The sequence below is a fragment of the Poromitra crassiceps genome (genome assembly GCF_964638095.1).
Source record: "Poromitra crassiceps genome assembly, chromosome: 6".
NCBI classification, from domain to species: domain Eukaryota; kingdom Metazoa; phylum Chordata; class Actinopteri; order Beryciformes; family Melamphaidae; genus Poromitra; species Poromitra crassiceps.
Genome location: NC_139627.1, coordinates 13,365,407 through 13,378,993, shown reverse-complemented (window position 1 = coordinate 13,378,993; position 13,587 = coordinate 13,365,407). Strand labels below are relative to the sequence as shown.

The window sequence follows — 13,587 nt, the reverse complement described above, 5'->3', positions numbered from 1 at the left end:
TACACCCGCTGGTTGGACACACAGCTGTCAGCTGACCCGCACGGCGCAGCTCCGGAAGTGGAGGCAAACGTACCCGGAAGTAAACATAGCGGGTCGGTCAGGTGGTCAGATGACGACAAAACGGCGTTGAAGCAGCCCGCCCCCCCAAAGATCGTCTGTTGAAACGATGGATCAGACACGATATTATGTAAATAAATCAATCAATAAATAAATAAATAAATAAATAAATAAATAAATAAATAAATAAATAAATAAATAAATAAATAAGCAATATACATCCCTAATTGTATGTGACAAATATGCATATTTATGAAACAAATGTACATTATGCAATAAATGTACATATTAATTACATATGTATACATAGGCTATTACACAATTATATACAGCAATGAACATGGTGGTTATACACCTATATACACAAGTAATAATATAGTAGCCTTAACCTACTAATAAGTGACCCAGTCCATGTGGGGTGGTTAGCCCAATTGAGTCTGATGGCTGTGGGCAGGAAGGACCACCTGTGCCGCTCTGTGGTGCACCAAGGCAGAATGAGCCTGTTGCTGAACGTGCTCCTCTGGGCAAAGTGTGATAGAGTGGATGAGAGGTGTTGTCCATGATGGTCATCAGTTTGGATAACATTCTCCTCAGCCACCACACTCACAGGCTCCAGTGCCAGGCTGGTCCCCAGGACAGACCACCACAATCACAGGCTCCAGAGCCAGGCTGGTCCCCAGGACAGACCACCACAATCACAGGCTCCAGAGCCAGGCTGGTCCCCAGGACAGACCACCACAATCACAGGCTCCAGTCCAGGCTGGTCCCCAGGACAGACCACCACAATCACAGGCTCCAGTCCAGGCTGGTCCCCAGGACAGACCACCACAATCACAGGCTCCAGTCCAGGCTGGTCCCCAGGACAGACCACCACAATCACAGGCTCCAGTGCCAGGCTGGTCCCCAGGACAGACCACCACAATCACAGGCTCCAGTGCCAGGCTGGTCCCCAGGACAGACCACCACAATCACAGGCTCCAGTCCAGGCTGGTCCCCAGGACAGACCACCACAATCACAGGCTCCAGTCCAGGGTGGTCCCCAGGACAGACCACCACAATCACAGGCTCCAGAGCCAGGCTGGTCCCCAGGACAGACCACCACAATCACAGGCTCCAGAGCCAGGCTGGTCCCCAGGACAGACCACCACAATCACAGGCTCCAGTCCAGGCTGGTCCCCAGGACAGACCCCGTCCTCCTCAGTAGCTTGTCTAGTCTGTTTATTGTTTGCAGCTTTGATGCTGCTGCCCCAGCACACAGCTGCAAAGAAGAGGGTGCTTAATGCCACCACCGACTGATGGAACGTGTTGAGCATGCGTCCACACACGTCAAAGGACCAGTGAGCCTCCCCGGTGTTCCCGCTCCAGTGGAGCCAAGTCCAAGTGCACTCCCCCAAGTACTTTATAGGACTGCACCAAGTCCACATCCTCACCCCCAATGGAGACGGGGGAGAGTGGTGTTTTATTCCTTTTGAAGTCCACCACCATCTCCTTGTTGTTTTTCATGTTTAGCATGTGGTTCTGTTAGGTTTAGCATGTGGTTCTGTTAGGTTTAGCATGTGGTTCTGTTAGGTTTAGCATGTGGTTCTGTTAAGTTTAGCATGTGGTTCTGGTTGCACCGTTTGACAAAGTCATTGACCAGTCTTCTGTACCCTCCCGTCCTGCCCCCCCCCCCTCCCCCCCCAAAAAATCCAACAATTGCAGAGTCGTCCCCGTACTTCAGCAGCAGTTGTCACAACTCGTGCGCCTAAAGTCGGATGTGTAGGTCATCAATGATCCAGGCCACCAGGGGGCCATCCGCCTGCATTGTCTGCAGCTTCTGTTTCAGGAGGGCGGGCTGGATGGTGTTGACAGCACTTGTGAAATCAAAAAACATGATCCTCAAAATGCTTCCTGCCCTGTCTGTCTAGATGGCAGCAGGTATATGATGGCATATCTAACCACTCCTACTTTAACCTGATAAGCAAACTGCAGAGGGTCAAGTTCCTGGTCTGAGGTGAGCCGGCACGAGCTTTTCCAGTGTCTTCATGGTGTGTGAGGTCAACGCCACCGGCCTGTAGTCATTTAAAACACTGGGGCACCCTTTCTTTGGTACAGTGACCAAGCAGGATGTCTTCCACATCACTGGGGCTCTCTCCAGGCTCAGGTCGAAGATGTACCAGAGGACTCCACACAGCTGATCAGCGTACTATGCCCGGCCACACCTAGTTTGATGCCATCAGGGCCCACTGCTTTGCCTGTCCAGAGCCTCTTCAACTGCCTCTTCACCTGGTCGGAAGTGATGTTGATGTGTGGTCGTGTGGGGGTTGTGGGCAGGGGGGAGAGGGGGGTGGTGGCTGGAGGGTGGTGTAGCTACAGGGGATTTTGGAGGTGGACTAGGTCAGGTGTGACAGGAGGGGGGTGAGGATGGGGAGGCCACCACAGGGGGGCATGGAGGTAGAATAGTAGGGCGAGCGAGGGGTGTGACAGGAGAGGGGATGGAGGGTGGGGAGGCCACCACAGGAGGTATGCACATGACGTCACAGAGGCAGAGGTCACTGCGGGGCCATGCCCACCGAGTGTCAGAGTTAACGCAGTAATCAGCGTAGATAAATGACACCTGCCGCTTCAAACATCAGGGAGGAACCTCCTGCGGAATGTTTTGCCACTCAGTCCCGATTGAGTAGAGCAGGGGGAAGAGTAGGTGAGACTATAGGGACCGGCTGGGCAGTGGTGTTTGAGTCAAATCTGTTGAAAAACAGATTATACTCGTCAGCCTTGGCTCGGTCCCCCTCTGCAGACTTGCTGGCTGTGTTGTAGCTTGTGATGGTTTTCATGCCAGCCCACTGCACAATTGACAGATAATTTGTTGTTGAAAAGTAGGCCAAAATGTTTTCCAGTAGTAGCCTAGGCTACTGTGGCCGATGAAATGTGAACACGTCTTTCATGTTTCAGACCTGAAACAAAGGTGTTCTTCTCAAAAGCTTTAAGCTTCTATAATTTAGTCTACATAAACTTAAAATCTTTTAGATTAGAAGATATGTGCAAAAGTAGGCATAAAAGTAAACCTTAGACGTGTTGGGCAAATTACTTCCAAATGTAAGCTATTTGCCTACTACTTTCATTTGAAAGTAATAAGGTACTTTACAATATTACTGTCTGTGTAGAGTAACTTGTTTCTTGTTACACTACTTTTGCATTACTTTCACCAAAATAACAGCAATAGCAGAATGACATCGCCGCCCCGGAATCCCGAAAAATAATTTCAACCATCTTGAAGGCGTAAACTGTTCAGAATTCTAAATGTTATCCCTTTGTTATTGTCATCTATAATGGATATTTGCATAAAAACATAATGTACAATTTGATTAGGAAATGATTGTATCTTTATTTAAATATGTGCTTTGAAAATGTAGCCTACCTCATTTGTAACGTGTTACTTGACAAAGTAGGCTAACTGCAAATATTAGGCTACTGAAATCCTATTGGCAATAAGTCATATTACTGGGTTACTGCTAAAAGTAATGTAGTATTGCATCATGTTACTTTTGTAATGCGTTACGCAGAGCTGCACAGCGATGACTTTGGACTTTTGGTTCCAGGAAACAGGAGCAGAGTGGGGACTCTTCGTTTTTCCTCCTCTCTCATAGCGCACATGTAACGAAAGTAGTACTGGAGGCGGCTAGTAGCCTAGCTACATACATCAAGACATTCTACTTTCAGTTACGTTAGCTTTTACAGAGGCGTAGCCATTGACTGTGTAACACAGCACCAAGCACCACTGTTAATAGTTAGTTTAGCGTTATACTACGTGACCGTGTCGTCCAGAAGTCAGGGTAGAGACGTTAACTTGACAGAGAAAACACAAACAACGTTAGCATAAGAGTTAGCTTAGCTAGCGGCTTGATCTGTTCCTCTGCCCTGCCTCCTGCTTCACTGACATGGCTGCAAACCCTCCAGCACAAGGTAAGCCCTGGAGGTTGTGGGGCTGCTGTGTCATCTAACTGTAACAGATGTAACAGTTGTCCACAAAACAGTTAGGTGACAGTCCCCAAAAGGGGCTAGGCTAACTGGAGTGAAATTAATTGTTTAGATTATATTATTATATTATACACCCTATTTATTATCCAGGCATGCCGATCTACACATTTGCGCTCAGGTCTCACTCGACTCGCAGTCTCCCCAGGAGGTGTGGGTTCGAATCCCACTTCGGACAGACAGTAACAGTTTTGGGTGGCGCAGTGGTAACGTTAGTGCTGTGGGTGCTGTCGCATCCCAGCAGGAAGGTCCTGGGTTATGGGTTCGATTCCCGCCTGGGACGCTGGGGCCGTGTCCACTCCATGCCTTCGGTGCCTACTCCAGGTGGGATACCTCATGAAAATGGCCAGTTCGTCTTCTTCTATTCTAGCAGTTACAGCTCACAGTAGGCTAAATGTATTTTGGTGCAAAATCCAGCTAACATTATACTGGACTTTTTTGATGCTATATCTGTTAACAATAGCGTTACAATGGAAGATTCATTTATAATTGAACTCAGTTCAGTTTTATGCTAACTTATTTTGTTTATGCATGCCTGGAGTGGAGATAGCTATCGCCATCATCTCCCTCTCTATTCCTGTCATCTCTCTCTGTATCTCCCTCTCCCCATCTTTCTCATCTCTCCATGTCTCTTGTTCTTCTTTCCTCCCCCAGGCTTCCAGTCTTCCAATAAGGCGCGGGTGGCCATCTTGGCGGAGCTGGATAAGGAGAAGAGGCGCCTGCAGAGTCAGGGCATGAACAGCCCAGGAGCCAGGTAGGCCCTGGGGCATGAACAGCCCAGGAGCCAGGTAGGCCCTGGAGCTGGAGGGGAGAAAACAGCTTTGAATATTGACCCTGATGTCAAGGTCCGGATGTAACGATAACCGGTTTTAATGATAACCGTGATAAAATTCCTTACGATACCCGTACCGTTTAAAATTTTCATTATCATTAAAACGTGGTACTGTGATTACAGTGCTTTGAAAAACATGGTAAATACTGTCCACCATCAACCAAAGTTGGCAGCAGTCTCCCAGATAAAATCGTGCAGCCTTGGAGAAATGATTTCAGTGAGTGTATCAATCCTTTTTGGATCTGAGTTTTCAATATAAAACATTGTAAAATGATTTCAGTGAGTCTCTCAGTACTTTTTGAACATTTTCAGCATTTTTTTTTACGAATACCGTGATAATACTGATAACCGTGATCATTTTGGTCACGATAATCGTGATGTGAAATTTTCATACCGTTAACATCTCTAGTCTGAAACAACTTGACACCGTTTTTGGAGACAGCCGAAGAAGACATGTCTATAGTTTTAAGTCAGGATAGGCAGGCTGATTTTTTGTTTCATCTGAAATTCCTTATTTGGGAGATGGAAGAATGATGATCTCTCTCATCTCCCTGTGTGTGTGTGTGTGTGTGTGTGTGTGTGTGTGTGTGTGTGTGTGTCTGTGTCTGTTTCTGTGTGTGTGTGTGTGTGTGTGTGTGTGTGTGTGTGTCTCTCTCTCTTCCCGCAGCATCTCTCTCTCCAGACCGAACCTGAAGGAGTTCAGGGACAACGCAGAGCAGCAGCACATCGCCGCCCAGCAGAAGGCTGCCCTGCAGGTGACACACAGACGTGTGTGTGTGTTTGTGTGTGGGGGGGGGGGGGGGTGGATCAACCGTCCTACAAAAGGGATACAATTAGAATTTGTTTTATTTTAGGTTAGGGTGAGTTTTAAGATTGATGGATAGGGAACTAGTGTTGAGGCTTAAAGTCCCTGGAAACCAGAAATATTTTTTTAAATTATTTAGCATTTTGAGTTCATCACATCACAGGAACGTATGTTAATAAGCCACCAGCCAAATTTGAACGATGATGAACGTCGCAAAGTATATAAATTTAGGTTTGACAGTCATGACAAAAGTCATGAGAATCAATTAGATTTTAGACTGTCTTTTCTCCCGCTGACTGTGTGGGCGTGTCCCATGTGTGTGCGTGCAGGACTGCAGGTCTTATGACGTGATAAGATCATTCATTTTAGCACCGCGCGCACCGCTCTTCAATGAGGAAGTGGAAATCCAGACCTTGTAGAAAAGTGGCGATTTTGGGGGTTTGGATTGAAACTAATGTCTCCTACTTTCTGAGGCACACAATTACTCACATAAGACCCTAAATTTAATAGTTAGAAGGTTTTTGTGGATTTTGGTTTCCAGGGACTTTAAGCTGAAGTTGAATCAGTCCCTCCAGGAAATTGCGATTTTGCGATAGCAATAATTAATGCAAATTCAACCAATCTCCGCAATATTTACGGGGGGCTGGCAATTTTTCAATATTTCTGCAATTTCTCCGCAAAAACAGCAAACCAGCCAGGTCCCTCAACTTGCAATTTTTGCCAATTCCTGCAATTTTATTGCAAAACAATCACACAAAACGTCGCAAATTGCATTGAAAAGCTGCTGCAAAATCAAGCATTTTGATTGCAACAATAAAAAAAAAGCTAAATCCTGGAGGGAGTGTTTAAATGGTTAGGATATAATGTCGTCAATGGAAAGTCCTCACAAGTACAGTACAATAACACAAACTGTGTGTGTGCGTGTGTGTGTGTGTGTGTGTGTGTGTGTGTGTGTGTGTGTGTGTGTGTGTGTGTGTGTGTGTGTGTGTGTCTGCGCGCGCGCGTGTGTGTGACTGTGTGTGTGTGTGCACGCGCGTGTGTGTCCTCCCTGGCAGCATGCACATGCCCACTCGTCAGGCTTCTTCATCACTCAGGACTCATCGTTTGGGAACCTGATCCTCCCTGTCCTCCCTCGCCTGGAGCCCGAGTCCTGACCTTTGGCCTCCGACAGCCCTGCTGACCCGGTGTGAGGCCAAGACCAGGGGCGAGTCACACCCATCTCTCTCTCTCTCTCTCTTTCTGGTTGAGATAAACTGCCGGCCGCAAAGAAACCTGTTGGACGGACCCGTTTGCAAACTATCGATATGACAACTTTATCTTTTGTTGGACTGAAAAGCTGCCGCTGATGTGAAGATGGAAAAGTCCTCATTCCGTTTTATTTCCGATTCCGTTCACGAGAAAAATCCTTTCTATGGAAAGGATAAAATCTTGTCAATGTTTTTTTTTGTTGTTTTTTTACATTTGTAACTGATTTGTATTGAAACATATTAACTCATTGAGTGCCAATGACATCTAAAGACGTCAATTCAAATAGTAACGTAGAGTGCCAATGACGTCTAAAGACGTCAATTGCGTTTTTTGACGGTGGGACGTGGATCAAAGCCTGATGCATCTCCTGTAAAAATATGGTGGATGTTGAAGGTGTACAAGCTATTTTACGGACCCATTAGGTGGCGACAGTGCTCTCCAGATTAGAGAAAGGTGAGGAAAAACAGCAGAAGAAGCCCCGTGATGAAACGGAAACCGATGCATGCTGGAGGCAGAGCCGTATAGATTGCTCTGGCTGGAGCTAACGTTAGCTGCGAACAGCAGCCAATCCGCTCCCACAACTGAGCCCCTCTGTCTCTGCTGCATAGTTTCTCCACACGATTAGCCGCCAGAAAAGCAGCACCCGACACCGAAAAGCCAAACCATTCTCAGCAGTCCGGTTTGGCCTTTCGGTGTCGCGCTGGGAGCCGGCGCACAAAAACGGCGGAGCACTCCGAAAATAGACGCTGGGTGCGTGTTAGGCTGTGTGTTAGTGTGGGGATGAGTTTCTCCCAGCTCCGCCGGCATGCAGGCTGTGTGTTAGTGTGGGGATGAGTTTATCCCAGCTCCAGCATGCAAGCTGTGTGTTAGTGTGGGGATGAGTTTATCCCAGCTCCATGCAGAGATTCGTCGCCTGACGCAGGTAGCAGAGATTCGAGCAGAGCCACCAGAGACACTCCCACGGAGGAGTATGCAGTTGAGGGGGGTGGGGCACGCAGGGCACCACACAATTACACCACGTCACTACATCAGAAAATATTAGCTTCAGAGTCAGTGATGTGCTTGAAATGCTTCATCTCACAAAAGGCTCATTATCTCAGCTTCTAGTTTGAAACGTCTGTTTTTGGTGAAATCAACCTATCTTCTACTGCTGAGAACTAAAGAACGGAAAATGATATCAATAAACTTTTTTTTGCAGATGATAGAAGAGAGTCTCATCGTTCTTTGGGCGTGTTCGGTGTTTACATAGTAATATCACACAATATTCTGTGGTTCTTGAGAAATCACTGAAAACGCTCTGAAAGGGCTGGCACTGGGAGCATCCGTTTTCCAGAAATGGCTGGCACTCAATGAGTTAAATGTAATATACATGTATTGAGTTACTGTCTTTTCGCTGCAAACACGAATGCACGCTGGTGCAAATCTTTGGGATTAATACTTGCAGGATGAAGTTGTAGGCGCGCTTCGACCCAAGCGGCCCAGCAGGCTGGTCCGGTGCTCTCAGGAGAGGGCAAGTCTTGGAAGAGAGGCTTTGGGTAAATAATTTTATCCAAAGCCTCTTTGCGATTAATATTTTAATAAAAACTCAAACCAGGCTGTATAACTCCTCTCTTTTCAAGTATTTATATTGTTTTTACCTTTATTTAACAGGGTCTCACTGCTCTCTTTTCCTGGAGTTGCCTGTTCATATTCACACGTGGAAGCTGACCAGTACAAGTTAACACAGTCTGATCTGCTGGCCACTGAGCAGCTTCACTGTAGCGGCTGGGATTACGGGCCTTGCTCCAGGGCACCTCAGTGGTGGTTAAGTCAAGTCAAGTTTATTTATATAGCCCTAATTCACAAGCATGTCTCAGAGGGCTTCACAGAAAATATGTCTAGCTAATTCTAGCTGACACAGCAGTAGCAAATTACAGAATAAAGATAACACATTGAACAATTGATAGAGAAATATAGAAAATATAGAATGGTGGTTATGGGATCTCCTGGAAATGTATTTTTTGTGAAGCCACCAAATAAAAACGGTCTTTTAGTTCGCTATATAAGTGACATGAGATTTTTTTCTAATTTACAAGTGAAGCTGATCTTGGATTTCTTTCAGACATGCTGTTCAGTTTTTGCTATTATTCATTCGGGTGACTGTTTTATTTTCATTTATTTATTTGAAGCCGTGAGGGGCTGAGAGTAAAAAGTAACGGGCAGAAGGTAAACCATTTAATTTTACACTGCTGTTACAGAGCAGCTGCCAACTTATCTGATGTTATATCGATAACGGGGGTAATTCTAAGTCATTGTATAGTCAATAAAGATTTGGTATGTTATATCAATATCAGGGGTAATTCTAAGTGATTGGATAGTCAAGATAAGGAGGTCGGCTGCAGAAGGTAAGTCACGTGAAGTTTACCCAACACGGTGAGATATTCCCCAGGGCACAGATGAACTGTCACTGAGCTGATTGTGGCCTCCATCATCGCAGCTCCCATTGCAGATCTGTTTAACCTGTCCCTCCACACGGCGGAAATTCCACTTGCATAGAAAGTAGCTTTAGTGTGTCCCCTTTAAGGGAGGAGACCAGGCTGAATCGTTCACTTGGCCATATAAATATATGATATATATCATATATTTTATGTGTCATCGATAGACTTCCTTTTTCTGTTTTTCTTTTATAAAGTACAATTGTGTAATATTAAGGTTTTGATATTTGAAGGACCCCTGTGGAAATAAGCAGGCTTCTAGTTTGTAACTTTAAGCTGCTTTACTGGGCTATCCTTGGATCATTTTACTTTCGATTTATTTATTGTGTACTTTTTTTTACTACTGTGTTGTAAATTTGTAATGGTTTTTATGCATTCTTGATCCGAAATAAACCAAACCAAACCAAAGTCATATGCCAGTGATGGATTCAGTCCTCTCCAATCAGTAACGACTTTGCGATCAGACAACACGGGAGGCGCAGCCCATTTTTCCAACCGCTCTCATTGGTGCTGCGACCTGTCACATTCAATTTCACCCCCTAGACGCGCCCACCAAACCACCCCAGCAGTGGCTGTGAAGTGGTACAGACTCATTTATGTAGTATGCGGAGCGCAGCGATTCAACGTAATATTTGAGTCTGGGGAGAGACTAGGCTGATCCTAATTGTTATGGGGCCATCTCTATACTGCCTTGTGTGCCAAAGGTGTTGGAAAAACATGTAAATAAGCAACTGACTAACTATTTGGATACTTATAATATTCTGTCTGGTGTTCAATCTGGTTATGGCTGCAACCCTCAAAGTCCTACTGCTTTGGATGCTAAACAACATTGTGCAGCCATTTCTATTGACTTAGCTCAGGCCTACACTACCTGTATCCTGGCTGGCCAGGCCAGTATCAGGGTCTCTGATCACTCACCGGCGTGGTTCTCCAACTACCTCACTGATAGGCTGCAATCTGTTAAAACAGAACAACTCCTCTCTCAGCCCCTCCCCGTCAATGCCTGGGTATCTGGCTAGATAGCACTCTGTCTTTCTCACACCATATCAGCAGGTTACCAGAGGTGGAAAGTAACTACTTACATTTACTCTAGTTACTGTAATTGAGTAGCTTTTTTGTGTACTTGTACTTTTTTAGTCGTTTTTAAAATCAGTCATTTTACTTTCACTTAAGTAAATTTTGCTTGAAGTAATGTACTTTGATACATTTGAAATAGCCTCAGAGTACAGAGTAAAATACATCCAAAGTTTCCCCGAGTTTACTGTGAACTGTGCACCAAAAACAGTCCAATCTATTGACCCTAGTAAAAGAAAATTAAGGGACAATCCCATTGGCCAAGGGCCAGCGTGCCCTCATATACCCGGGTTAAAGTAGTAGTCACTCTACCTCCCCCTGCAGTGGACATGGCTGTAGGAGGGAATCGAACCCGGGTATTTGGTGTGGGGCCTTCTAAAGTCGAACCATTCGGCCAAGGAGACAGTCCCAAGGAAAGCAACTATTGGCTGATCAAAAAGTCACTAGAAATCTCCAGATGACATCATCACAAGGAGGGAAGGGGCGCTATGATGTGTGTGGGAAGCAGACCTCTCTGGATGACGCGCACGTAGAGCAAACCGCCATCAAAACCAAACGCAACTCTTCACCAGAAGTTGAACAACGGTCAGTCAGAAAGCAGCGAGAATACGTTGACGAGTAGTAACTAAGTAACTTTTACTCTGAGTACATTTTAAACGACCTAAGGTTTTTTACTTTTACTCAAGATTTTTAAACCAGTAATTCTACTTCTACTTAAGTCAAATGTAATCACAGTAACAGTACTTTTACTTGAGTAGATTTTTTTGGTACTCTTTCCACCCCTGCAGGTTACAATCTAAGGTCAAATCTAAAATTGGTTTCTTGTATAGAATGAGCTCCTCCTTCACTTTCTCTGCTAAATTAACTCTTGTCCAAATGACTATTCTTCTAATGTTTGATTATGGTCATGTTATTTATAGGTCGGCATGCAAGGGCCCACTTCAGAAGCTCCATGTTCTCTATCACTCTGCTCTGCACCTTTCAGAACACACCACTGTACTCTACATATTCCTCTGTCAACTGGCCTTCTCTGCACACCCATCGTAATATTCACTGGTTCATGTATGTCGATATGTTAATCTACAAAACCCTTCTTGGTCTGCCCCCCCAGTGTTGGGGGTAACTCATTACAAAAGTAACATATTACATGTAATATATTACTTTTAGCAGTAACTCAGTAATATAACTTATTACTTATAGGATGTCAGTAATATTATACGTTACTTTGTCAAGTAACTCAAGTTACAAATTGAGTTACTTTTTTCTTTATCAAAGCACCTATTTAAATTAAAGATACAATCATTTCCTAATCAAACCGTGTTTTTTTATGCAAATAACCACTATAGATGACAAAGGAAAAGAATAACATTTTGAATGTTGGATTGTTTACACTGACTTCAAGGCGGTTGACATTATTTTTCGGCATGGTTCCGGGGCGGCGATGTCATTCTGCTGCTGCTGTTGTTTTGGTGAAAGTAATGCAAAAGTAGTGTAATAAGTAACGAGTTACTCTACACAGACAGTGGTATTGTAAAGTAACTTATTACTTTTAAATGAAAGTAACTAGTAATATGTAGTATATTACATTTTGAAAGTACCTTGCCCAACACTGGTCCCCCCCCCCCCACCTGTGTCACTTGCTGCAGGCCTCTGCTGCCTACAACACCCGCTCTGCGCACCTTATTCTGTTGAAAGCTCCCAAAACAAATACTGCTCTTGGTCCGTTGTCTTTCCGGTCTGCCGCAGCCAGTGACCGGAACAATCTACAAAAAACACTGAAACTGGACAATTTGACCCCCAAGTCAGCTTTTAAGCACTTGATTGTGGACATTCTTGCTGATACATGCAGCTGTTTCCCGACCCACTGATATCCCGATCTGTGGTTGTTTGTTTACTGTTTGTCACATTATTATTTGTTCTTGCCTCTCTTGCTTCGGTTGTCTTGCTTTTGCCTGTTTGTCCTGTTGCTTGTGTTGCTACTCTGTTGCCTGATGTTGATCTACGAGCTACTTGCCCGTTGCTTGTGTGCTAGATTGTATGTTTCTTATGTCATGTTTGGCTGTCACACACAATACCTGTAAAGTAATGGATGTGTTGGATATGTGCCGTTGTAATTGTATTTCTTTTAGTCCCTACCCCTCTCCCTCAAGAGGCCTTGCCTTTTGCCAGTTCGCCAATGTAAAATAAGAATTTGTTCTTAATGACTTGCCTGGTTAAATAAAGGTAAAAAAGAAAAAGAAAATAAGAAATAACACTAGAAACGCCAAGTGTGTTGAAGTGAATCAATTATCACAATTGTTTTCGTTCTCCAGTGGTGAAACAATATGCAGATCTTTCATTCTCAATCAAGTTTGAAGTACAACAGCACGTCTATTTTGATTTTATTAATACTGTATAGCATTTTTATTGTGTGGACATTGGTTTTAGATTTTCTCCTTTTACTTTGCTTGTTTTCTTTATCTCACTCAGAATGGGTCCATGATTTAACATTACACTACATAGATCCTTGCAGAAAGTCCAAATACCATATGTATGTATGTGTATATATATATATATATATATATATATATATATATAGATATACACACATATATACACACACATACATATATACACACACTATATATATATGTGTGTGTGTGTGTGTTTGTGTGTGTGTGTATATATATATATACACACACACCTATATACACATACATATGTGTGTATATATATATATACACACATATATGTGTGTGTGTGTGTGTGTGTGTGTGTATGTATATATATATATATAGTATATACTGTAATGAGGATACAAAACACAGTCAAAATAGCTATTCTGAAACACAAACTAAAAAGCACAAATACAAAGAAACAAAAATCCCACTTTATTTTACACCTGAAACCAGTGTTGTTGTCCTCAACTTGTTCTTGACGTCTATGTGAACTCAAACACACGACTCAGACATGACCTATGACCTCGGTGACGTGCGGGTTATTCGGGACTTGATCGCTGTGAAAACCTGAATATAATCTGCTCACCAACAGCAGATACAGCTGCTCCAGTTTGTAGCATTGATGTTAACATAAGATTGGTGTTT

The 13,587-nt window shown here is 44.1% G+C and overlaps 1 protein-coding gene across 1 annotated transcript; it reads left to right on the top strand.

The window, feature by feature from the left end:
- Positions 1-3,828: 3,828 nt before the first annotated feature.
- inip (ints3 and nabp interacting protein) lies at positions 3,829-7,250 on the top strand. Its single transcript, XM_083639575.1, has 4 exons — positions 3,829-3,999; positions 4,726-4,825; positions 5,571-5,658; positions 6,764-7,250. The coding sequence occupies exons 1-4, from the start codon at positions 3,975-3,977 to the stop codon at positions 6,860-6,862; spliced, it is 312 nt and encodes a 103-aa protein (XP_083495701.1). The 5' UTR covers positions 3,829-3,974; the 3' UTR covers positions 6,863-7,250.
- The last annotated feature ends 6,337 nt before the right edge of the window (positions 7,251-13,587 follow it).

Coding starts and splice junctions, on each gene's coding strand:
- inip (XM_083639575.1), top strand. CDS start 3,975: ATGGCTGCAAACCCTCCAGCACAAG. Junction 4,000..4,725: donor TGCAAACCCTCCAGCACAAG/GTAAGCCCTGGA, acceptor TTCCTCCCCCAG/GCTTCCAGTCTTCCAATAAG. Junction 4,826..5,570: donor ATGAACAGCCCAGGAGCCAG/GTAGGCCCTGGG, acceptor CTCTTCCCGCAG/CATCTCTCTCTCCAGACCGA.